Consider the following 24708-nt stretch of genomic DNA (forward strand, 5'->3'; position numbering starts at 1 on the left):
CAGATCGCACCGCACAAGGCCCCTCCCCTTTAAGAAGGGGAGGAAGGCCTGCAATACCGCAGGCGCTGTGTGGCGCCTCCAGTAGCGCCGCGCTTCCCTTTGGGGCGCTACCACTCAATTTCCGGCGGGCGGCCGCGAATGCTTCCGGGGCGCTACTTTTAGCGCCCTGGCGAGGCTGGCGCCCCAAACGGGGCTATACTCAATTTCTCCCCGTGTCTATTAATTTCTTACCGGAGATAAGTATCCCAACTAATTTTAATGGAAACCTAAGAACATTATATTGATATCAGTTTAACAAAAAAATTACCGTAGAAATCTTGCAAGATTTTCCACTCAACAACAAATTATTAAGTTTTAAATGTAAACACAGGACTGTCTCGGTCTCTCAGCTTGAAGTATAAGATTAAGTTAATAACTTTTATTTAAATGTTAAGTTGAAAACCTACCCATGGTCATCCAGCTTATATTCAAATCATTTTTTTTTTTAAATACATAAACTGTGAAATACTATTATGCACTGAAACTGAATTTCTCTTTACGGAGAAAAATAAATAATAGATTGTTTGGAACTCAAACATAGACAAAAACTATCACAGGTGTGTAATCAGTAATGTCATGAAAATGAAAGTTCTCAAGAAAGTGCATTCACCTATACTTTAAGGCCATTGTCCAATTAAATGTACATTTGCATATTTATTTTTATGAGCCCATTGTACATTTAGGTGAGCATTCCCATATATATTTTATGAAGTTGTGTGGGAGCAATGGATTAAGGCATTCAGGTTATTCAGTATGATTGTGCTTGCACTGGGAGCAATGTGGGTAAGGGTACTTAAACAGTCTGCTTGGGTTTTGCAATTTATTTAGGCCAGTGGATGGAAGGAGGAGGCCTTGCATACTGGTCGTCATGTTGGTTGGGATCAATGCCCCTCATGGGTTGCTGTGCTGAGGGGTGGGGTGGCATTTTGCTTGGTATTTCCCCAGTTCCAAGCAAAGTCTGAACATCAGGAAAGGGGTGTTATGCCAAATAGTAGTATTAGGGACATTAGTTTATCAACACTGGGGGCAGCCCTTGGATCTAACAGCACCAAGCGGTGGTATTAGGGCTGTCAATACTTTGAGGGTGTTCTGGAATCTGGAAGCTCTGCAGAGAGGGATCTGGAAGCTTCGGGGTAGGCCTGGGTGCACTGAGAGGCAGGTCCCTAGGGTCTGCAACCTTATGGGGTGATTTTGGCTTCACAGGGGGCAGGATCTGGGAGTGGGCTAAGTATTGGAGAGGGAATCCTGGATTCAACTGAAGTCTAGCCTGACTGAGATGTTGAAGTGAAAACTTTAATGAAGGTATTAAAAGACACAAGAGACAATTCAATGGACAAATTTAATTGCGTTATTGTGAAATATGTAATTTTTTGATGTTTTGATTTTGTTTAAAACCTTATTTTGAGCATTGGGAATTTCTGTTACGGAGAAAAAAATGGCAGATTTTTTTTCAAAAAAGTGTATTGAATGATTCGATTGGTTACCTTCGCCTTTCTTTTATAGGTAGGTTCTCCTGATTGTATTTCAGGGTTGATTGTTCACCCATCATCCCTGTGCTTGCTGAACTACATTGGCTCCCGGTTAAGCAACGCCTCGATTTCAAAATTCTCATCCTTGTTTTCAAATTCCTCCATGGTTTCGCCCCTCCCTATCTCTGTAATCTCCTTCAGCCCCACAGCCCACCGAGATATCTGCACTCCTCTAATTCTGGCCTATCCTATTGAGCATCTCTGATTATAAAATCGCTCAAGCATTGGTGGCCGTGCCTTCAGCTACCAAGGCCCGAAGCTCTGGAATTCCCTGCCTAAACTTCTCCGCCTCACTACCTCTCTTTCCTCCTTTAAGACGCTCCTTAAAACCTACTTCTTTGACCAAGTTTTTGATCATCTGTCCTAATTTCTCCTTATGTGGCTCGGTGTCAAATTTTTGTCTTATAACGCTACTGTGTGAAGCGCCTTGGGACATTTTACTACATTAAAGGCACTATATAAATACAAGTTGTTGTTGTTGGTTGTTATCTTAAGTCATTGGTAGTTTCTCATTGGTAGCTTTCTAGCCACTTGCCTCACTTTTAGTTTGTGCGTTCCCTGCATCTAAAGTTCTGATTTGCTTTCTCTGAGCTCATCAACAACACGTGATGGGAGAAGTGTGATGATGAAAGTGCAATCACGTGGGAAGTATGTGGGATGCAACAGAAAATGCATGCAGACACAAGACTTTTAATATATAATAGATAGATATGTATACATTTTGAGGTGTATTCGTCACATTTTAGGGGTCACACTTTTGCATATAAATTTCTGTGTCATAGTTAAAAGTTCTTATAAAAGAGAAAACCATTAAACCAGTCACTTTAAATCTAGAAAAAAGAAATTGGAACAAAATATTGCTTCTAATCGACTTAGAGTCAAACTTAAGAAAGTGAGATTGGTTTGTAAATGACCTGAGGATCTAAGAGCAACTATCTTCTAACTGACCGCTCCACGCACAGCAAATAGATCTAGTGGTCTTAACAGAACACAAAGTTACTCAAAGCTCCACTTTAGCAGCAGAAATACATGTAGCGTGTTTCATGCTGTAATGCTCCCTCGGCAACAGAAATTAACCTGCAATTGACCTCGGCATCAAATGACTGCCTTTCTATCATTAGCTTATATACTTCTGACACTTTGAAATGTGATGTTTGAAAGTTATGTATAAGTAGAAATAAAATATGTAATAGGTCAGCGTGGAATTTATTGGCCCAGAAATTCGGGTCGGGGGCTTACACTTACATATCGCGCTGACTTTTGAAGACTGGGCCTGCGTGGATTTTCGGTCTGTGGCCCGGTTCAGCTCCCGGCGCGCTGTGCGTGCGTGATCCAGCGGCATACTTAGTGCAATGAGCCGGCTGGGATCATGTGAGCACTGGGCAACCAATGGGAGTTTACAAAAGTCCATTCATGAGTTAGACATAAGACCTGTCAAACTCATGAAAAGTCCGGGCGCCCAAAACACTACTTAAACTTTAAATAAAAGTTAAAAAAACATTCCAATAATTAAATTAACTATTAATAACTTTAAAAAACTAATTTAAACAATTATTCAAATTTCTGCCAACATTTTTTTTTCAAGAAATCAGGTCCAAAAATACACTTACCTTACTGTAAATTCTTTAAAAATAATAAACCTGTGGAAAAATGTTCTAACTTTAATTATTAGACCACTTACCTTATAAAACTAAGTCCTTACGTCTGCTTTTTACATTTGTAAAAAGTGGAGGCCTTCACGCACAGACAAACCTGTCAAAAAAAACGAAGTTCGACGCGTACGCGCTGCCTCCAACGTCGCAAGGGAACCGCCTCTTAACCCCTTGGTTCAGAGGAGAGGAAATGCCGGTTTTCCGCGCATGCTGAAATCCGGCACTTCCAATGGGCCCACGCGCGAGTACCCCGTCCGTACTCACGCGTGGGGACCGGAATTACTGGCCCATTATGAATCTGCAGATTGCCATTTTGAAGAAAAATACACAGTGAAACGTATGTGTGCGTGTGACTGTTAGTGATAATAATATACAGGGATACACATATTAATAAAGAAAACACACCATAGAATTCTCAACAACGTGCTTTGGTTCTTAAAGTGTTAAGGATCTTCAGAACCAATTCACAGACCAATAATGTTATCTTTCTGTTAACAGGCTGTAAAACAAAGCTTCTAAACAGTGCAAGCATTATCATATAATTCACAGTGCAATTTGTCACTACTGGCAACATTCCTAATGCCTAGAAAATGAATACTTATGCCTAGAATAATGATACTTAAAGAAAAAAAAATCAGCACTGGGAAATTCATTAATGTTATTGCAATCCGACCAAAGTAAGTGAAATTTAAACTTGATACTAAAATAAAACATCATAGTCAGAAATGTAAAACAATTAATTACAATTTAATCACAGCAGTGGAAAACCAAAGTCACTTCAATGGGCGCCATGCTCTTAAAAACATTTTGCTGCTTAATACGTTCATGTATTGAGATTGTTTTTGTACAGTGAAGGCTCAGAACAGTGTCTTAATTGAATTGTCTGCTGTCTTGAATTGTGGGGCAAGAGTCTGGAAGTCTAATGACTGTTTTAAAAACCTACTTTCAATTAGGTTGTTCAAAAGAATTCAATAAGGATATACAGATTAGTGCCAGGCGAACTGTGTAAGTCAAAAAGTCCTTTCAGGATTCCTGTGTTAATGATTATTTACAATGAATCATGCATTCATTGTTCCTCTGTTCTGACATGATCCTTTATTACTGTCTTTTTTTAATCCACACAAATGAGCCTAGTGTAACAGCTGTGCGATCTTAATGACAATTTCATCTCAGTTTTAATGGTTTGGAGCAAATAATTAAAACCTGTATTTACCTTCCGCTGCTTAGCTGCAATTCAGTGTTTTTCATTTTGTATCCAAGCAATGACATATTGATGTCACAGATAATAAATCACTCCAATTTGTTCGTCTCTGTGAACAACAGCCTTAATCTTCATTTATGACTACAAAGTCCATTTCATGGAAGCCTCTGATAAAATACTCAATTACCATTTTTCTGCCGCATATACACTGCACAATTCAATTGTCATGCTGATAAAATGTTCAGCTTAGCAGATAAACTGCATATAATTCCAGCAGAACAAATGTCAGGAACATTTAACATAAGCAAGAATTTGCTGATTTCTTTGCAGTCTATTTTCAGAGAACTGACACCAGGATTCGATATTTTTTTGCCTAAAGCGGACAATTAGAATATTTTCCTGACACCTGCTCCCAACAGTAAAACACTTAATATATAAAAAATTAATAAGGCAGCAGACTGCTAGAGTTCCTGGGTCATTCGAACAAAGATTACAAGGCACAAAATCCAATGCAAACAGGAAGAACTAGAGGAGAGGGAAGAATGGAGAAAGCAAATGAATGAAAGGCAAAAGAGAGAAGAGCACAAAATAAGACAATAAATTTAGATGGAATCGCTATTTGTTCACATGGTAACCCTTTGCCCCTCGCAGGCTCTGAAGATGTTGAGAAAATTATTTGTTTGACTTTTTTTCCTCCTTGCTTGTTTAAATAATTTTGTTACTGATTCCTTTAAACTCACCTCGAATTACATTGGTTTTAAATACGCTGTAATGCAAATTACACATGTTGAATTTTTCTTCCTCTCGCAATTTTTTTGACCATTATATATTAATTACTCCAAAACCCAACTTGGCGTCGTCCTGCTAACTTATTCTGCACACACTGCTGTCGTGGAGGCACTTCCTACACCCTCCATCCCCTCTACACACTTGCTAAACTGACGCCATCTGGTGTTGTTCCAGAACCAAAGACCTCAATCTGCCAAGTGGAATATTTTGACTAAATAAATGAAGATATCTTCCACCAATTATTTTGTGTCGGCGCATCAGAAAATAAATAAACTAAACAGACATTTTCCAGTGCGCGCCACAGAGAACACGAGTGTCAGACAAAGAAAGCCTAAGTACCTTATTGATTTCAAAATGTGCAGCAAGTTACATTTGTTTCAGAAAACACATAGGTATCATCTTCTTGATAACACACAAGTATTTCATGGTAGTCGTTGATCCTTGGTTTAAAAAGTATCATATTAAGTGGAACTGCAACAGTATATTAATTGTTCAGGTTTACAAATTAAAGGCAGTAAACTTAAATAGTGGAATGGCAAAGCATTGCAATTAACAAATACCAATCAATCCAATTGCACATACCACCACAAATAAATAATCCTCAAAAATAAACATTTTTTTTCTGCTGAGCATTTTGTCACTTTTATCTTAAAAATCGGAGTAATAAATTCTAGGTGGAGCTTAGCCTTAGAATGAAGAACTGCAGGTTTAAAAAAAAAGTTTTCCCAATTTCACTCCTTTTTCTCCTGTCCCAAAAGTACTGACTCTTATTAGAGTATGATTCCATAGGTCCCAGCAGCCCGCCATTATCTCTGTTTTAATGTATTTATATTTTCTTATCCATTTCACACATCATTCTCTGGGACAAGAAGGTCGGTAGGTGATCCGCTACTGAACCTCTGATAGTGCTGCTCGTGGGTTGGTTGATGCGATGTGTGCAAGAATGACACAGATTGTTTTGCTCTCTAATGTGTCGCTCCATGTGGGGAAAGCAGCTAATTTCCAACCAATGTTCGCTTGATAAGATCGGGAACTCAACAAGGCGGGAATTAGAGGCAAAAAGTCACATACTGCCATCCCATAGCACACTATCGCACAGTACCTGCACAGTGCAGTCATAACACCAATCAGGTTTGTGAAGGTCCTCCATCCATAAACTGAATGAACAGACTGTAAAACTTTTAGTTTCTGTATTCTCAATGCTCAAAGTCTTGCATGTGCAAAGATGAGTATCAAAAAGACAAATAAAATTCTTCACAAAATACCACTGACTTGTTTGACGATGGAAAATCTATAGGTCGATAACTCGTATAAGTAAGTTATTTCAAAAATAAGATTTGTTTTGAAACACTCAATTTAGAGCTGCCTGGCCAGTAACGTGGTAACAGTGTTTGATTCCTAGCTAGAAGGTTGCAAACTAAAGTTTCAGGACTCCATCCCACTTGCGGCTGTGGGGTGAGTTTTGTTAGTTTCCATTCAGACTGCTGGTGAAGCATTGTGTCTCGGAAGAGGGGTGCGGTGGGGAAACGATCAAGGGCATCTTTTCTTGCTTCAAATGTACCTCCTGCTAGTTAGTCAAGTGCGGAAGTGATGACCTGGAGAGTTTTGCAGCCCAGATCATCCAGCCCCTCTTGGCAAACAGGATGCATGATGGCACGCAGCAGCGTCAGAAAAGGGAAAAAAAATGGAAGGACACAAAAATATTCATCATTTAGTATTATATATAATCATAGGGATTTCCAGTAATGCTCCGATACTTTTTTCAGCCAAGCCCGGCAGATCTGCCATACAATGATTAAAGGTATGTGGCAACACAATTGGCAAAACACACTCTAAATACATATAAATCATCAAACAAATGAATCATGAAATGAATATGTAAATTGTGCATTTAACCTCTCTTTACACAGCAGTGACTGTCATTCTCTTGTAAATTTAAGACCATTGTAATCTTGCAACTCTAAAAATGCTTTGATAAAAGCATGACATATTCAGTAATAAGTAAACAGTGAACTGGAACCCCTAAGCAATTTGAATCATTATTGGAACGGGGTGAAAAAGGCATCACATTCATGTGCTAATGTCGATTCTAGATATGATATGAATATTTGCCTAACAAAAACCCTCCTGTCTTTTACTTGGTGAAAAAATAATGAATGTCAACATAAAATTCCCTTTTTTGCCCTTTGCTCATGGCTGACGTTCAATTATAACAAGAAAAACAGCAGCTCATCTCTGTGCTGGGAAAGAAAATGAGTCAGGCACTGATTTATAGCCTGCTGAAAATCCATCCTTGTAATGGACCAATCTTTACATGAGACTGCTATCCATTACTTTAACTGGGGCCTCCCTGCCCTGATGGTGCTATAGGACATCTGTCAGCACCAAAGAGCTTCAACTAAACAATGGCATCAACAGACAAATTTCCTTTTATCTCAGTGTTAGTGAAACTCTCTGGGCTCATCGTCTAATAAACCTGGCTTCAAGTAATTGAAATAATTTAATTAACCAATGTAATTTGTAAAGATGAGGCTGCAGTTAAAGCTGCCGTATCTCCTTTCAAACTGACATTCTTATTAAGTCAATTTCACAAATTCAAACTCAGCCAACCAGAGATTTCCCCATAATTGGGCTGACTTTTAGCAGGTCCATCACAAAATACTCGGTTGGTTGGTTTTAAATTTTCTGAGCAAACACACACAATGGGGGGAAAGTCCAACATGCACAATTTCAGACATTTTTCCGCACCTAACAGCTGGTGACATGCTGACCCTCACAAAAAAAAATTGCAGAGGATTTTTTCTCTCCAATTGTCCCGTACTATAGCCCTTTGCTGAAGTCTCCAGCATTTCAACTCCCCCTGTAGTTTTCTAACACTGGAGACAAAACTACCAGCAATTGAACTTTTTTTTTTGCCAAGCAACAGAAAGAAATGGGAAGAAGTATCAAGTACTGACTGATCTTCTCTCTAGCAAAACCTTCTCTCCATTTCGATCGAAACTACAAAATGTGTAGTCTTGGCGCGTGTCAAAAAAACTGTATAAATACCATAGTATTCAACCAAAAACAAACATGCCCAAATTAACCTTTCTCTTTCATTGTTCTCACACAGAAGGTTGCTCTGACAGTAGTTTCATGGGGGAAAGCTATCAGGTAATATGCAGCTTCCTTGTAGATATTATTATAGATGTGCAATTTACGCAGTAAAATCCTGTGGGCTTTTTTTCATGAACCTATTATAGTCTTATGGGACCCACGGGAATTTTTTTTAACAGAGCATTTACAAAATAATGAGGGGAGTTGACATAAAAGGTAACTTTTTAACCTAACATTTGGATCAGATGTTTGATTTTGTTATAACTGACCATACACTTTAACCTAATGTTAATTATCTTTGCAGACAATATGATGTCACTAAATCTGAATTCAATGGGCAAAAATAGAAATTAGGTAATCCATATTGTAGCATTCTGGAATGTTCGCTTGACATCTTCCATGGAAATTAAACAAACTCAATTTGGATGGGTTTTTGTTGAGAAACTAGACAGAAATCTTTCATGTTAGTTGTTCAGGTGAGATCATTTTTATAATTCTATTAACAATTTACTATTAGTTCTTATCTGTTGGATCAATGTTTGCCTCTGTTTATAAATTCCTAGTTTGTTAGTTTTGTAATGTTGTAGGTATTATAATTGTAATTCTTAAAAGGTCATTTGTAATGGTTTGTCTATTGGTGAGAAAACATGAAAATGTAACTAAAATACTGAATGTAACCAGAATCATCAAACGTGATGAAGCACATCTGTCTGGAATCCTAAATTCTAGTAAACTACATCTGACTAGAATCTTAGTAAACAAATCTTGTTGTCAGTCAAAGTTTGAAAAGCTGCTTTGCATCTGTGCACCCTCTAAGCAAAATATAATAAACATTATTTTACTTCAGCACAGAAATGTTATCAATCAGTTCAGTTATTTGAAGAGGTCAAGTTAAAAATTACAACTCATAATAAAAACCTTTTCTTATAATACATTTTATTTGAATCTTATCTTAATAAGTAGATATTTTATTGCAAAAAAAATATTCTTCTTTAAAATTGCCTGATTATCCTAAAGCAGTCTTGTGTTTTCCCACCTAGCACAGCTGAGAATATCATTAGCAAACAACCAAAGAGATTAACGGAGTCATAGACTCCTTTGTCGTATTTGAATATGATGTCGGTCTGGGTTGCGTCGCTGTCTGGACTTTGAGTCAGTGAAATGGTCATTAGAGTGAATGGAAAAGCTGCCAATAGTGACTACCAGTTTAGACTGCCAGAGCCCCGTTTGAAATTTCTGGAGTGGAAAAGCAAATCCTTTTTATTATATTTTCTCTAATACAGTAGCATCATGTAACAACTACATTGCATTCCTACTTTTATATAGATGTAATTGAACTGTGCAAAGAGTTAAATAACTGAGAACATTATCTAGAACAATTTTATGTACAGCAGCTTCTGTTGATGCCAAACACAAAATGGAACAGTTATACTGATTAGCCATTGCCTGATATGGATGGTAGAGTTTTGTGGCCAACCAGTATCACATCTGCAAAGGGTCTGGCTTCATTCCTGCTACTGTTTAACCCTGCATATATTTCCAATATAACTGACACTCAAAAGTGATCTGCCTGATCAGAATGACATATTTATTGCCTCATTCGCTGGCCTTACATGCAGGCTGAAAAATCAACATTTGAGTCATAAATTTTCTCTACAGGCAATACTCTATGCATGAAAACAGCAGAGACTGGCCTTTACCAAGGCTGAACGTGATGTCTTAAAATGCACCAGGAGCTGATTCAAGGAGTAGATGCCTTTTGACATTGTAAAACTAGTGATGCATTTGCACAGATCAATAGCACGGTTTTAAATTATTGCAGTTTCCAAAATTTCTATTCATAAAATTGTTTTTACTTTCCAGAATTTTAAACACCACTGACTTAGTCTTTTGGCATTCCTAAAAGATAATTTTGAATATTCAGGTGAACAAATGTTTGGTAGATTATACATCATTTTTAAAGTGCAATGTAGTGTAAAAAAGAGATGCATTTCATATTGTCTGCATAGTCGAATCAGGCCACCATTTAGGATTACAATAATTTAATTTGCATGGCAGAATAAGAATTAGGACTGAGTCCCTGAAGCACCTTTTATCAGAACGTATACAAATACCATATAGAAACATACAAAAATGATCAGACGGGCCATAATACTGCAGTGACTCCCCACAAACAGAGTAATTTGAGTTTGATCACAAATCTATTGCTTTGCTGCCATGCAAGATGCTGTAAGATGAACAATTACACAGTGTGCTTGTTAATTTTTAGTGTCGTCTTTAAAGTATTGATTATTGGTGTTTCTACATCAATCAAATAAATGAAGGCCCTAATGAAATGAATTCCTCTCTGCCACTTTCCTGGCATGCTCCAAAATATGTACAAATTCTATCTAGCCTTATGTTGTATTCTTGCAGTGATAAATGCTTATAAAGTACACCCAGCAAATTTGACAAATCTAGGTTTTTAAATTCTATATTTACTCTTTGATTTCCATCTAATCAACTGGAGATGTGATGACAGTGACATTCTGGAAGGCATGCTAACATTAATATTTTTTATAATTAGCAATTCATTAAACTACTTAACATGCTACTAACATTATAGGTTTATCACATTGTCTAAAAGCTACTGCTCTATCATTGTTTGCTCCTTTTGCACACGTTTGAAATTGTCCCGAGGGAAAAAATGCCATACAAGACACAAGTGAATACTTATAAATATGGAAGCAACACAAGGGCATAGTGGCAGCATGCAACTCCTCATTTTATTCTGGAACAACAGTGTTTTGGAACAGTTTCAATGACACAATCTCTTTCTCTGCAATTATATGTTCAATTTAATTAATTGGATCTTAATACAGTCAATTGGGTTGTTACTTTGTGTGAGAAATTAGAATTCATTATCTGAATTGTTTCCAGTGTCCAGGGGTTTATGTCAACTGATTTCTTCTTCCCCACCACTACCTGTAGTATAGTTGTGTCTTGGGGGGATTTACATAAAAACATAAGACGTATGAGCAGGAGTAGGTCATTTGGCCCCACGAGCCTGCTCCGCCATTCAATAAGATCATGGCTGATCTGATCTTGGCCTCAACTCCACTTGCCTGCCCGCTCCCCATAACCCTTGACTCCCTTACCTTTCAAAATCTGTCTATCTCCACCTTAAATATATTCAATGACCCAGCCTCCATAGCTCTCTGGGGAAGAGAATTCCAAAGATTTATATATAGTTTCACAAATGTGTCTGTAGACAAGAGTTTATCTGGTGTCACATTTGTATTTTGTTCTTGTTTTTATTTAATCAATGTGGATAATTTCTTGAGTTTCAGTATCATCTGCCATGGAATTTCTCTGCCTCAAAGTTTTGGTAAGCCATTAGCATACAAGAATAAACAGTGATGCAATCCTAGAATCACTGGCCTTATGTTTACAAAGCAGATGGCACTGAAACTCAAGAATTTATCCACATTAACTAAATGAAAATGAGAACAAAGTATAAATGTGATACCTAATAAACACTGTCTTAAAGGCTAACAATATGTTTGTGGAACTATATGCCAAATTAATGGTCAGTACAAGAGGCGGACATTAATTATTCAATCTGTGGCCAGGGAGGGGCGGGGGGGGGGGGAGGTTTAGACCTTCAGTTTTTAATTTGAGTAAATAGAGGCTGCATTCAGCTTGAGTCAGAATAACATGAACTTGGTGTGATTTTTGTGTCAGGGTTTAAACAGAGTGCTGCCCAAAGTCTGTCCACCCGGCAGGGCATATTAAATTAGTTGCCTGATGCATGCACCAACTGTTGACTTACTGTTAAGATCCACAGAAGATTTGCAATCAGCCATTTATACCAATCTGATGCAAATCTCCTGCTTTGCAACCCAGACAGGTCAATGTTTTTACTGTGCTTCAAAATTGCATTTACTTTCTCAGAGGTATGATGCACATTACCCTGACCCAAAGCAGCTGCAAAGTCAAACCGTGTGTGAATTTTTAGTAACATTATAAATGTGGCTTCTGATTTAATCTTGATAGATAATTAGAGCTTCCTGTTAAGTAACAATTAGCTTAAATCAGAAGAATTTTGTAATTCTGTAGTTTCCATAATCATTAGTGCAGGCAAACAGAAAGCACTGTGTCCGGAAAAAAGGGATAGAGACCTTTGACCTATAGTTATCTAGTGCTTCTTTTATAGGCTAGGGAATGGTGAGCTATCCTTAAGATTCCCAACTGTTTTGTGACTGCTGCTTAAAACGTAGTTACATTACACTATTTGGCAAAAATCATTTGGATCCTAAAAATTAAGAGCACAAGTATTACAAGATAAATGTTTAAGCTAACTTACTTCGTTAACAGAAAATGCTTACATCTAGTATATTCCTTTTTTTTTATTAAGATGTTTCTGCACTTTAAACTCCAAAGGCATACATTTGTGCACAGGACAGAAAATTCCCTAATATACCACTTTAGCAACATCATTTAAAATCTTCAAATTATAATCTGCAATGGTTACTATACTCTTGTCAGATAGGTATTGAACTGTCTTATGTCTAAAATACAGTGATATGAACAAGAGAAATTATAATCAGCAATTGTCAAACAAACAATCAGTGGCTTTAAAGAAAATACAGGCAACCCACACAATGCGTTGCTACATGTTTCGGAGGCAAAGATCCCATATTTTAGCTGATCTTATACAACAAACCTTCTCCACAATTCCATTATTGTGGACAATGCAAATAGCATATGATAACAGTGGGTGTATTGCACAGAAGATGTTTTATATGATATTTCACAACTGAAGGAGCCAAAATGATTTTAGATGATAGTATGGTTTCCATTGTTGCTTGTGACTCAAAAACAAAACGTAAGTTTCAACATCCAGTGTCATAATTTTATAAACTTCAACACAGAATCTCTTACTTGGATTAGTAATACAAATCATCGGAAAAAATCTCTCATTTCAGATACTTTGATCCCTTAAAGTAACTTATCTAACAAAGAATGATTAAAGAGCTTGGGAGACCCTTATCTCCCTACTCCATCTATTGTGTTTACAAAAGAAACCCTCATGTTATTTTTCTTCTCTTCAGGCTGCCACATGAATCTAAAATTTAACTTTATTTTATCAGCTGTGCTGAAACTGTAAGCCAGGTGTTCTGAAACCTACCCATGCTCTGGAAATTACATCAGGGGTATGGATTACTCCTATTGTGGCTTCAAAGAGGCAATAAAATGTTCTGCATGCTCTCCTTCATGTTCCTTAATTTCTTTCATTTTATTTGAGCACCCAGAACAATTCTGATAGACATTAAGCCTGAAATGAGCCGGATACAGACTTGTTATTTTAAATGAAGACCACCCCCCCTCCCCACGACGACAACCACCAAACTCACATTGCTTTAAGTACCATAGCGCCCCAATCAGTTACAATTGCAATATATCAGTCAGGTTCCTTTTACTGACCCATACCAACCAACTGGCTTAAATATACCAAATGGTAATGCCCTCAAAAATGGCTTTTTTTGAGTAATCAAAAAGCAATGTTCTGATGTAAAGAGCAAGGTCATCTGCCAATAACAGAAAAGTAATGCACTAAATCATTTGTGCTTCACAAATAAATTCCACATCAGTAATTAAAACCACGCTTCTTGGCTTGTGCTATCAGCTCATCAAATTCATTCCTCATCTAGAATAACAGATCCACATCTGCAGTCATTATACCACGCAAGATAAATCAATCCACTGAGTGATGCTTTGGGGCATCATGTCTCCCTTTAAACTTCACTGTATTTATTTCCCCATGACACGTTTGACATTCTATTTACTGTAGGCACATGAAAATCAACATAGTATATCGCAATCTGTGTACAAAATATACTTTGATTCAATCCTGTTAACAGTATAGTTTACTATCTACATTGGCTAATGCTGGGTGAGTTACTAACTTGGACCTCTATTACTCAACTAGTTTAGTTCAAATTTCAAATTCTGAAAGCTATCAAATGATTCTAAAAAATATTAAATGTTCCTAACTTCATTAATTTTGTTGTAGAAATAAACAGTTTTCATACATTTGGTTTACATAGGTATGGTGCATTGTAATTCATTCAGTATTCACCACAGGAAGAACCCTGTTCAATTTATGTTATTCGAATTGCTACCTTACTCCCAAAACTAGCACACCTGAAAAAGGTCAAATATATGGCATGTATTTTTCATATAGGCAGTACTTAAAGAAATAGTAATGAAGCTTATTTAACCTCCATTTTTGTTAACATGCATATTTGTATATATGTTAACGTTTCTCTTGCAGGCTACTTTCTCGAATTATGAATGTCAGTTCCAATTTTATGCATTCCCGATTGCATATATCCAGATTCAGAAACATCTATTCAAGACATCACTCCTAATTAGATGATTAGTGCTCCGAAGGACGGTAGATGGGTCATTTGCATAATTTAATCATAAAAAGTTAGCAATGCATATTTCTATATGCATTTGTACAATTATCTTCCCTCCTCGGGCTGTGATATTAATGTGATTAAACAATATTTCTGCAAACAGGCAAGTGTGTACTCTATTAAACCTCTGCTAGAGGCAAATGAAAAATTAATTTTTGAAGACAATCATTTTTTTTCAACATGACTAATAAATATAGCCCATCGGTGACACTGTCAGAATATTTCTGAAATGTACTTTGCAAAAGGCAAAATGACATGGGGCTGGAAACTATGTGGTAGAAAATACTGCTGAGCCATTACACCTATGTATATAACAATACAACAGTGGAAAAAATGCACAGATGTTCATCAGTAATGCAATTTCCATCCAATTTCCTAAATGCAGTCCCTAAGTGCAAAATAGCTTAACGTTATGTTTAGCTTGCAGTTCTTCAATAAATAATGAATGCAATAAAACCTGCAGATCAATTTCAAACCGAGGAATTATAAAGGATTGTTTTACTCGCCTACCATTACTGATCTGAAAAGTTTTGTTTTAATTCAATGAGTTTGACAGGTCAGTCAATTGCAAAGTTATAGTCTCCCAAAAAGCTAGCTGGCAATACATGCTTACCATTTATATATCTGTCAGGATAACAAGCTAAGAATAACACAGAGACATCAAAACATGCACAGAATCCATATCCGAGGCGATTCATTTAGATCTGCTCCCATTGATTTATTGTACAAACTGCAACATCTGCAGTCTGAAAAGACGCTCTGGAAAATTAATTCTCGATCAATTCAAATGGAACAAAAAAAAGTGCACTAGATAAATCAACCCGCGGTTTCGTTTGGTACCTTCGTTTATTCTGCATCTCGAATTATCTGCTAATTGTTTAGCACTTTGGAGTAAGTTTTTGTGTTTTTGCTGATTAGAAATGACAACAGCGAGTCCTGCAGGCTGAAACAGAAAACATACAATGCCCAGCAAAGCGGCACTGATCCCCGGTCGCTATAAAATGAGAGGGACTTTACGGTGTCTGAGGATAGCAGATTATGAACTAATAAAGCACCTTTAGCTGCCTGGTTTAACTTTGCACGATCAGGACCATCGTGCAGGCGTGGACAGCCATCCCTGTGTTAGTTTAACACATGTACAACACAAGCATAAAAGTGATGTTATCACGTACGTGCCACGGTACGTATCAAATGTTCCTTGTAAAACGATGAATAGATATAATTAGAAAACGTTCTCATATCGGGTGACTGTACTTGCATTCATTTTGCTGTTATGGGTTCCACGGTTGCAATAAGATAAGGAGGGTTCATGGGGAGGGCGGGTGAAAGAGTGAAAGTGAAACGTGACTGGGGACGACGGAGGAGTTTGCAAATTGTGTAAATGCCAGGGCTCGGGATTTTTTTTTCTTTAATGTTCCGCACCAGTTTTCAAGACCTAAGGGATCTGGCTTCAAGTGAAGACACGCCACGATGTTTCTGATCATTGAACCCCCCCGTTGACCAGTGGGCTAAAAATCTCAAACAGGTGACAATGGGGTAGGGGAGATGGGAGGAAATAATGCAAGAAAGAAAAAAGTAGTAAGAGTGGAAAGAGAAAGAGAAATGCAAAAGGAAAAAAAGAGATCGAGCTTACCTTGCGTTGGTGCAATCGTTGAACAAAGTTTCAAAGTCTTTCCTGGATATGAGTTTGCAACGGTTGACTCCGGGCTGGATGGCTCCGAGTCCTCTGAGGATCCTGACCTGCTCCACGGTGCAGACCACGGGCGTTATATCCAGTCTCTTTAACTTGGTGTAAACCGTATGCAAACCGCCCACCAGGTGCTTGAGAAAGAGATCAAAAACCTGCGGGAGGCAGATCAGCTCCTGCCCGTCCACACTGAAAGACGCCACTTTGACTCCACGGAGCTCGACCATCTTACACTCGTTGCCGCTGTTGATGTTGTTATTAATGTTACTGAGTTTGGGGGATTCGGAAGGGCTGGTGTACACAGAATCGGTCCGGAACAAGCCTCCTGTTAAAGGGGTAGAGGTGGGTGTAAGAGGGGGCGGTGGGATAACGGGAGCTGACACAGCCATGGCCACTTTTCCACATGTACTCTCTGTGTCTCTGTCTGTCTCTCTCTGTGTATCTGTGTAATGTAGTAAAGAAATGAGTGAGAGGAGCCGCATCCACCCACTCTTCCCTGCAACCACGCCCCCCTCCTGTAACTGACGCAGCCAATCCGCCGCGCCGCTGCTCCGGGAACCTTCCCAATTTGTACGTTCGCGTTGGGATTCCGCCAATCAGGGCACGGGGGCGGGGCTTACTGCTGCCCTTCAGTCAAGTACGTGCTAAGCATGCCTCAATAAATCACTGAATGGACAAGAGCTGTTCCGTTTGGGTTTAAAGCTGTACTCCCTCCTAAGTTTCCTAAAGTTTGTCGAGGTTTCAAAATTACATTATTCCCACATCACACCTGGGCATTTACTTATTTTATTCTCCTGTTCGATAAAGACTTATTTACGAAAGATATTCAATGTGTAAGTTCACTCATGCCAAGACTGATTTGAATGGATTTTCCATCAGCCTCTTCACTACAGTCTCATGATGGGGGGGTATTTTAAAAGTGTATGGGCGTTTCAGAAGTCTATTTTTATTCCAATCTTTGACGCACGGGACGCCCATTGAGACTGGAGATTTTGGCTGATTTGAAGCATTTTCAATTTTCATTTATTTTTGTCTGGAAAATATCTGGCTTTCAGAGACACCGCGTTTCTTTCTTACAGCCAAAGGAATTTTCATTTTCCTTTGATCTAACATCCTAAGGTCACATGTGGTACACTCAAACTAAAATAATGAGTATGTACATTCATATCAAATAGAACGTAAAAGAACATTTGATTAAACAAGGGATTAAATGTGAAACGTATTTGTTTTTTTGCAGCGCATAATGTTCTTCAGATGCCGCCTTGTGTTTGGTTCATCAGAAACCTCATTCGGAATTATACAGCCCTAGATGAGTTATTGAATAGACCGGGAATCGTCTTTAAAACGCACAAAGTAGCAGCCTAATGGCTAATCTTATATCTTGTTTGAGATTAAATGCTAGGTAATACACCCTTTTTCATTTAATGGAAATGAACCGCGTGTGACCGAGATCCAGTTAATATTGCCGTGATGATCAAGACCGAAATCCTAATACATATTTGAAAGTGGACAGTTTTCAGTGAGCTCATCTGTGTAATAGTGTCCATCGCGCAGGTAAAATGTTCAACAAAAAAAGTCTGTTTCATAATTCGACTTTCTTTTGATCGTATCGTTCACATCTTTTTGCACAGATTTGGTGGAATTGCGGTGGGCGGAGGAGAGACCTCGACGCCAAATGTGTTGCTTTTGGACATCATTGTTGTGCTTTGGGACGATCAGTAGCCATGCAAATAGTATCTGCTTATTTTTAATCTTCTGACGCAAACCACAGGTTGATATTGGCAACTGAATTCTAATGACAAATGTGTATTTTAAATAAACACGCATCGCCGTTAACCCAGCACATGAAATACTATCTAAGAGGAGAGATCATTTAAAGTTATGTATGACACATGGCCGACTCGGGAATAAGATAAGGATTCTACACATTTAAGTTACACAGAAGTAGCTATTATGAGATAATTTGTCTCTTCATCCTTTGAAATAAAAATAAACGTAGACTGGACTGGAATATCACTTTCCCTGGTAAATAGATTGAAGTGAGCACAATCTATGCACAGTCATGTATATGTGGTATGTGGCTAATGCACCAACAGTATTTATGCAGCAGCGAACGAATACGCGTCGCAATGGTCACTAGCTAGTGTTTTGTGAATGACGGAAAGATAACTTGTAATGATAGCAACGACCGAGTACAAACCGTATTTGAATGGATTAACATAATTGCCTCTCCACCATTTCTTACAATGTTCTTAAATTAAACTTTACTTTAATGGGTAGTATTTCATAGAATTCTATCCATTGCTTGCGACTGTTACATTGCATAAACTTACAGAACTTTTGCGTGAAGAGTCAGCATCATTGGTTCAGACTTTGTTACAGAAAAGTGGACAGTTTTAATTTCTCAAATAAGCATCTGCGTTGAAAATAAATCATTGACAACTGCGTACAATGGCTATACTTGTCATAACTTGAAATACATCTAGCTAAAATAAACTCATGTGTATCACTGCTGACCAGTATACATGTACTATGATGATGACTAGTGGCTTCTCAGAAATTCTAAAGGATCACAGATATTTTAATGTTAAACTTTCTGTTAATAATGCATGGCAATGATGTAAAAGCAATTCTTATAAACAATTCAGAATACTAACCCAACGGGAAAACGATCAAGTTTTGAACTTCATTGCTACACAGTACTAATAATCACGATAACAGTTACATTTAAGAGATTGTTAGAGTTTTATTATTGGTTTTGCTCAAATGTCTTTTAGAAAACGCGGCTAAACACATTGCCAGCAAAATGCTGTACTTACAATAACACGTGGAAATGCATTAATGATGTTTTGTTAATCTTGTGGATAAGCTGCTATGTTAGTTACAAGAATAACATGCGTGCAAAAGTGACGGTGAGATAATCAATATATTCCAGCTAATGACTTCATCCTACTTACCACATTTGCTAAGGGGAGTTTTTATTTTGACAATAGTCTAATACAGGCAGGATCACATTTCCCAGTCGCTATTGCAACGCTATAAAATTTAACGCAACTTTCTTTTTTAACTTGTGTGGAAAATGCTTGCTGCTTTACTTTCTCAACAAGTGGACTGTGTTTACAAACGCGTTGATATAAACGTTGCTGCACGAACCCCGGGGATGGGCGAGAGCAGCGGTGTGATAATATAAATATTAAACCAATGGATATCAAAAGGAAGGCGGGGCGGCAGTTTCAACAATAGCCTTATCACTACAGTTAGGGAAACGGAAACTAACTTTTCTCTTAAACACATTCTGCCAGATTGCTGATAAGACCAGCCTCGGTATCCAAATCCATTGGAAACACAAATCATCTCGTTTCATTCATAAAAATATTACATGTATTAAATGAAATTAACCTTAGTAATTGCATGCTGAGTAATCGCCACTTACTGGAAACGACCTTTCCAAGAATCTGACAAGCGCACCGATGTTAAGCTATAATAATTGCGCAGTATTTTCATTTGATTTACGGAGCTAAGGGTTCCGTGGCATGGTCTCTGCAGACTTAGCTTTAAAACTAAATACGACTTTCACACTGTTGCTGATCAGGCTGTTCACGGAGTTCAAAGTGATGTAATTAAATTTGCAAGACAGCGCGATGACAGTACTGCAAAACAAAAAAAGCCACTTGTTATCTTCATTTGTGGACCTGTAAAATTAGCCTGTAACTGAATGTTTTATGCACATTTGTTTTGAAAACCTGGAATATTTTTCAACAAGTAGGTGAAGCATTTTCAGCTTGACAACTTGAGAGCGTTGGTTTACAGAATAGGCTTCTTGACCATGTACTAAATTGAAACAAATTCTAATTTAATTTTTCTCATTTCCAATTCAATGCATTTACCTAAAGGACTGCCTGTACTTCCCCCACAAACAAAGGAGATCTGAAGGAGAATAATAAGTTTTGAGTGAAAGGGAATATGATTTTGCGAATTATAATTTTACACATTAGTTTTCTCGAACGGATCATGAGAATTAGATTAATTATTGTTTAATACATTGCATGGAAAGTCTAAGGGAGGTACCTATTCTATTCAAGTTATTTATATCTCATACAATTATCCGGCATTTAATTTAATCAAACTCCATAACGAGACGGAATTGCAAAGCGACATCTTTTTGCCGCAAGTGACTAATTCAGTTGAATCGAGCTTATTTTGCTCAAAGCTAGAAGTAGTTCAGTAGTTTTCTGCATTAACACAAGTATCATTAGGAATTTAAAATGATTCCAAACTAATTTCAGGAGCAGGTATTGAGCTCATATTAAGAGTGTTAGCGAAGCATCAAGCAGTGACATCGGTTGAATTTTTGGATTTACTTAATTAATAATCATTTCAAACTGCAAAATATCTGTTGTTTCAGGACACCAGCTTTCATATTACTGCTGATATGTCATTTATCTACTTTAGAATTTGTATCTATGGAGATAAAGTTGTTGTACCTTTGTTTTATGCCACCTATTCAGCAGAATTACATTTTTAAGTTTTGTTGCCAGGTTGATTGTAAATGAAGGTGTTGTCTTATCTGGTACATTTATTGCTGAGCGTGAGGTGCACACGTTGATTGACAGCAGGGTCGGGCTGATGAGGTGTCGTCATTTCCGCAGTCAGAGTCACGTGGGAGCTGTGAAGATGGCTGACGCTTTCCCCGCTGAGCTGGAGGTGGTGATCCTGGGCACGGGTAAGGAACGGCTCTGTACCGTTTGGCGTGGCACCCCATTGTGGTAGACGGGGAAGAGCCAGTCGAGCCGCAGATTCCGGGGTTTGAAAGCCCGGTGTTATCGCCGGCAGCGAGCTGCATTGAAGCCGGGCCTTGGTCCAAGCTTAGTGTAGCCGCGCTGACAGCTTCCTGCCCCGACCTGTTGGGGCATCTTTCAGATAGAGCAGAAACAGCCAGCCAGCCAGCACTAGCTGTCTGTGTTAAAGCAAGACTATCATTTATACAGCCCCTTTCGCGACATCAGGACGTCCCAAAGCGCTTTGCAGACAACGAAGTACTTTTGAAGTGTTGTAATCACTTTTAAAAAATCGCAGTTGTAATGTAGGAAACCAAAATTGCGCACAGCAAGCTCCCACTAACAGCAATGAGATATTGACCAGATTGTCGATTTTTAGGCGTTGGTTGAAGGATAAATATTGGCCAGGAAGAACTCTCCTGCTCTTCGAAATAGTGCCATGGATTTTTTTTTACATCCACCCAAGAGGGCAGTGGGTACCTTGGGTTCTCATCCGAAAAAAGGCACCTCCAACAGACCAGCACTCCCTCAGTACTGCAGTGGAGTGTCAGCCTAGATTGTATGCTGAAGTCCCTGGAGTGGGACTTGAACCACAACCTTCTGTCTTAGAGACAAGAATACTACCACTGAGCCACAGAAGACACCTGAAGTGTAATGTAAGATCTACAGTTCTGATCTAGCATCACCCCATCTTTTGGGCACTGGTGGTCATTCAGGGCAGATTTCTTTTAACTTACAAAAATGACCCTCTGGCTGTATATTAAAACTTCTCTCACTTGATTATCTTGTCAACTTATCAATCATTGAAAATTTATTCAGTTGATTGTTGGTAAGTTGAAATCAATGCATATATGGAATTCTGCCTCTTCCCAATACCCCTCCACAATGGTGGGAGCAGGCACTGCAACAAGAGGTTATTAAACAAAATTAGGGCTCATGGGATTGGGGGTAATATACTAGCATGGATTGAGGATTGGTTAACGGACAGAAAACAGAGTAGGAATAAACGGGACATTTTCGGGTTGGCAGGCTGTAACTAGTGGGGTACAGCAAGGATCAGTGCTTGGTCACTCAGCTATTGACAATCTACATCAATGATTTGGCTGAGGGGAACAAATGTAAAATATCCAAGTTTGCTGATTATACAAAGCTGGGTGGGAATATAAGTTGTGAGGAGGATGCAAGGAGGCTTCAAGGGGATATAGACAGGCTAAGTGAGTGGGCAAGAACATGGCAAATGGAATATAATGTGGAGAAATGTGAAGTTACCACTTTGGTAGGAAGAATAGAGAAGCAGAGTATTTTTTAAATGGTGAGATTGGGAAATGTTGGTGTTCAGAGGGACCTGGGTGTCCTTGTACATGAATCACTGAAAGTTAACATGCAGGTACAGCAAGCAATTAGGAAAGCAAATGGTATGTTGGCCTTTATTAAAAGAGGATTTGAGTATAAGAGTAAAGATGTCTTACTGCAATTATATAGAGCCCTGGTGAGGCCACACCTGGAGTATTATGTGCAGTTTTGGTCTCCTTACCTAAGGAAGGATATACTTGCCATAGAGGGAGTGCAATGAAGGATTCACCAGACTAGTTCCTGGGATGGGGGGGATTGTCCTATGAGGAGAGATTGAGTAGACTAGGCCTATATTCTCTAGAGTTTAGAAGAATGAGAGGTGATCTCATTGAAACAGACAAAATTCTTATAGGGCTTGACAGGGTAGATACAGGGAGGATGCTTCCCCTGGCTGGGGAGTCTAGAACCAGGGGTCACAGTCTCGGAATAAGGGGTTTGCCATTTAGGACCGAGATGAGGAGACATTTCTTCACTCAGAGGGTGGTGAATCTTTGGAATTCTCTATCCCAGAGAGCTGTGGAGGCTCAGTCATTAAGTATAGTCAAGACAGAGATCGATAGATTTTTGAATATTAAGGGAATCAAGGGATATGGAGATAGTGCAGGAAAGTGGAGATGAGGTAGAAGATCAGCCATGATCTTATTGAATGGCAGAGCAGGCTCGAAGGGCCAAATGGCATAGCCCTGCTCCTATTTCTGATGTTCCAACTGCATGGTGCTGTATAATGGGAGCATTAGGAATGCTTCTTATTAAGGTTGCCTTAACATAAAAACATAAGAAATAGGAGCAGGGCTATGCCATTTGGCCCTTCGAGCCTGCTCCGCCATTCAATAAGATCATGGCTGACCTTCTACCTCAGCGCCACTTTCCTGCACTATCCCCATATCCCTTGGTTCCCTTAATATCTAAAAATCTATCGATCTCTGTCTTGAATATACTCAAGGACTGAGCCTCCACAGCCCTCTGGGGTAGAGAATTCCAAAGATTCACCACCCTCTGAAGAAATGTCTCCTTATCTCAGTCCTAAATGGCTGACTCCTTATTCTGAGACTGTGACCCCTGGTTCTAGACTCCCCAGCCAGGGGAAACATCCTCCCTGCATCTACCCTGTTGAGCCCTGTAAGAATTTTGTATGTTAATGGTTTCGGGAACTTGGAAGCAGACTGAGTTTGTGAAATGGTGTGCTTTCCATACTCCATTATGGTTTGCACGCGTATGGTGGTTATGCCACTGGATTAGTAATTCAGAGAGTGAGAGTTCAAATCCCACCATGGCAATTTGAGAATTTGAATTCAGTTTTCTTTTAAATCTGGAATTTAAATGCTGGTTCAGTAAAATCGTGAAGCTGTTAGATTGTCGTAAAATCTCAACTGGTTCACTAATGTCCTTTTGGGAAGGAAACCTGATGTCCTTACTCAGTCTGAGAGTTACACTACCAATGCTGCTCCTTTAATAGATCTTAAAATTAGTTTGAAAACAGAACTGGCCATGGTGGGTCTGTGGCAACAAACTCACCATTTTTGTAATGATACGTGTCATTATTTACCTGCCCTTCTCTTTTCTAAGTGTTTGTCCTTTTTCCATACCGTTAATGCTCTATTGCAAGCTTCAAAGATATGTGCATGACTGGCCTGGTTTAACTGTTACTCCAACTTTCTCAACTTTAATGGCCCAGAAATTCGGGTCGGGGGCTTCCTGCGGGTGCAAGCCCCCGACCTGCACTTAGCTTGCGCGCCGGCCGTTGAGCTGTGGGCCCGCGTGGAATTCCGATCCGGGGTCTGCTCCAGCTGCCGGCGCGCAGTACTTGCGTATCCCAGGGACGCAGTTAGTTCGATGCGTCCCCTGGGATCACGTGGGCCATGGGGAGCCAATCGGAGCAGGTAATGCTCCATTCATAAGATTGACAGGAAGAACTGTCAAAACTTAAATACTACGGCCCCAAAACAGCACTAAATCTTCAAATAAATTTGAAAAACAATCACATTTTTAAAATAAACTATAAATTACATGAAATAACTATTTTAAACAATAGTTTAAATTTTTGAAAAAAATAATTTTATTTTCTAACGGGGCTAAAAATAAACTTGCCTTGCTTTAAAGTATTTATAAAAATAATAAAC

The 24708-nt window shown here is 38.7% G+C and overlaps 2 protein-coding genes across 6 annotated transcripts in view; one reads left to right on the top strand and one right to left on the bottom strand.

Moving 5' to 3' along the window:
• The window catches only part of dacha (dachshund a), a 414265-nt gene extending 397292 nt beyond the window's left edge, over positions 1 to 16973 (bottom strand). For 2 of the 5 annotated variants that reach the window (XM_085996121.1, XM_085996115.1), the window contains exon 1: positions 16404 to 16973. In XM_085996121.1, the coding sequence (XP_085852247.1) occupies positions 16404 to 16939 (536 nt within the window). In that variant the 5' untranslated portion in view covers positions 16940 to 16973. The remainder of the gene's footprint in view (positions 1 to 16403) is intronic. The other 3 variants (XM_085996128.1, XM_085996103.1, XM_085996109.1) reach the window with 2 other exon arrangements.
• A 4100-nt stretch (positions 16974 to 21073) lies between these two features.
• The window catches only part of chm (CHM Rab escort protein), a 156877-nt gene continuing 153242 nt past the window's right edge, over positions 21074 to 24708 (top strand). The window contains exon 1 of the mRNA XM_085996136.1: positions 21074 to 21180. Within this exon, the coding sequence (XP_085852262.1) occupies positions 21084 to 21180 (97 nt within the window). The 5' untranslated portion in view covers positions 21074 to 21083. The remainder of the gene's footprint in view (positions 21181 to 24708) is intronic.

The sequence above is a fragment of the Somniosus microcephalus genome, chromosome 1, assembly GCF_052327205.1.
Source record: "Somniosus microcephalus isolate GS21.2 chromosome 1, FLI_Smic_1.0, whole genome shotgun sequence".
In the NCBI taxonomy this organism is placed as follows: domain Eukaryota; kingdom Metazoa; phylum Chordata; class Chondrichthyes; order Squaliformes; family Somniosidae; genus Somniosus; species Somniosus microcephalus.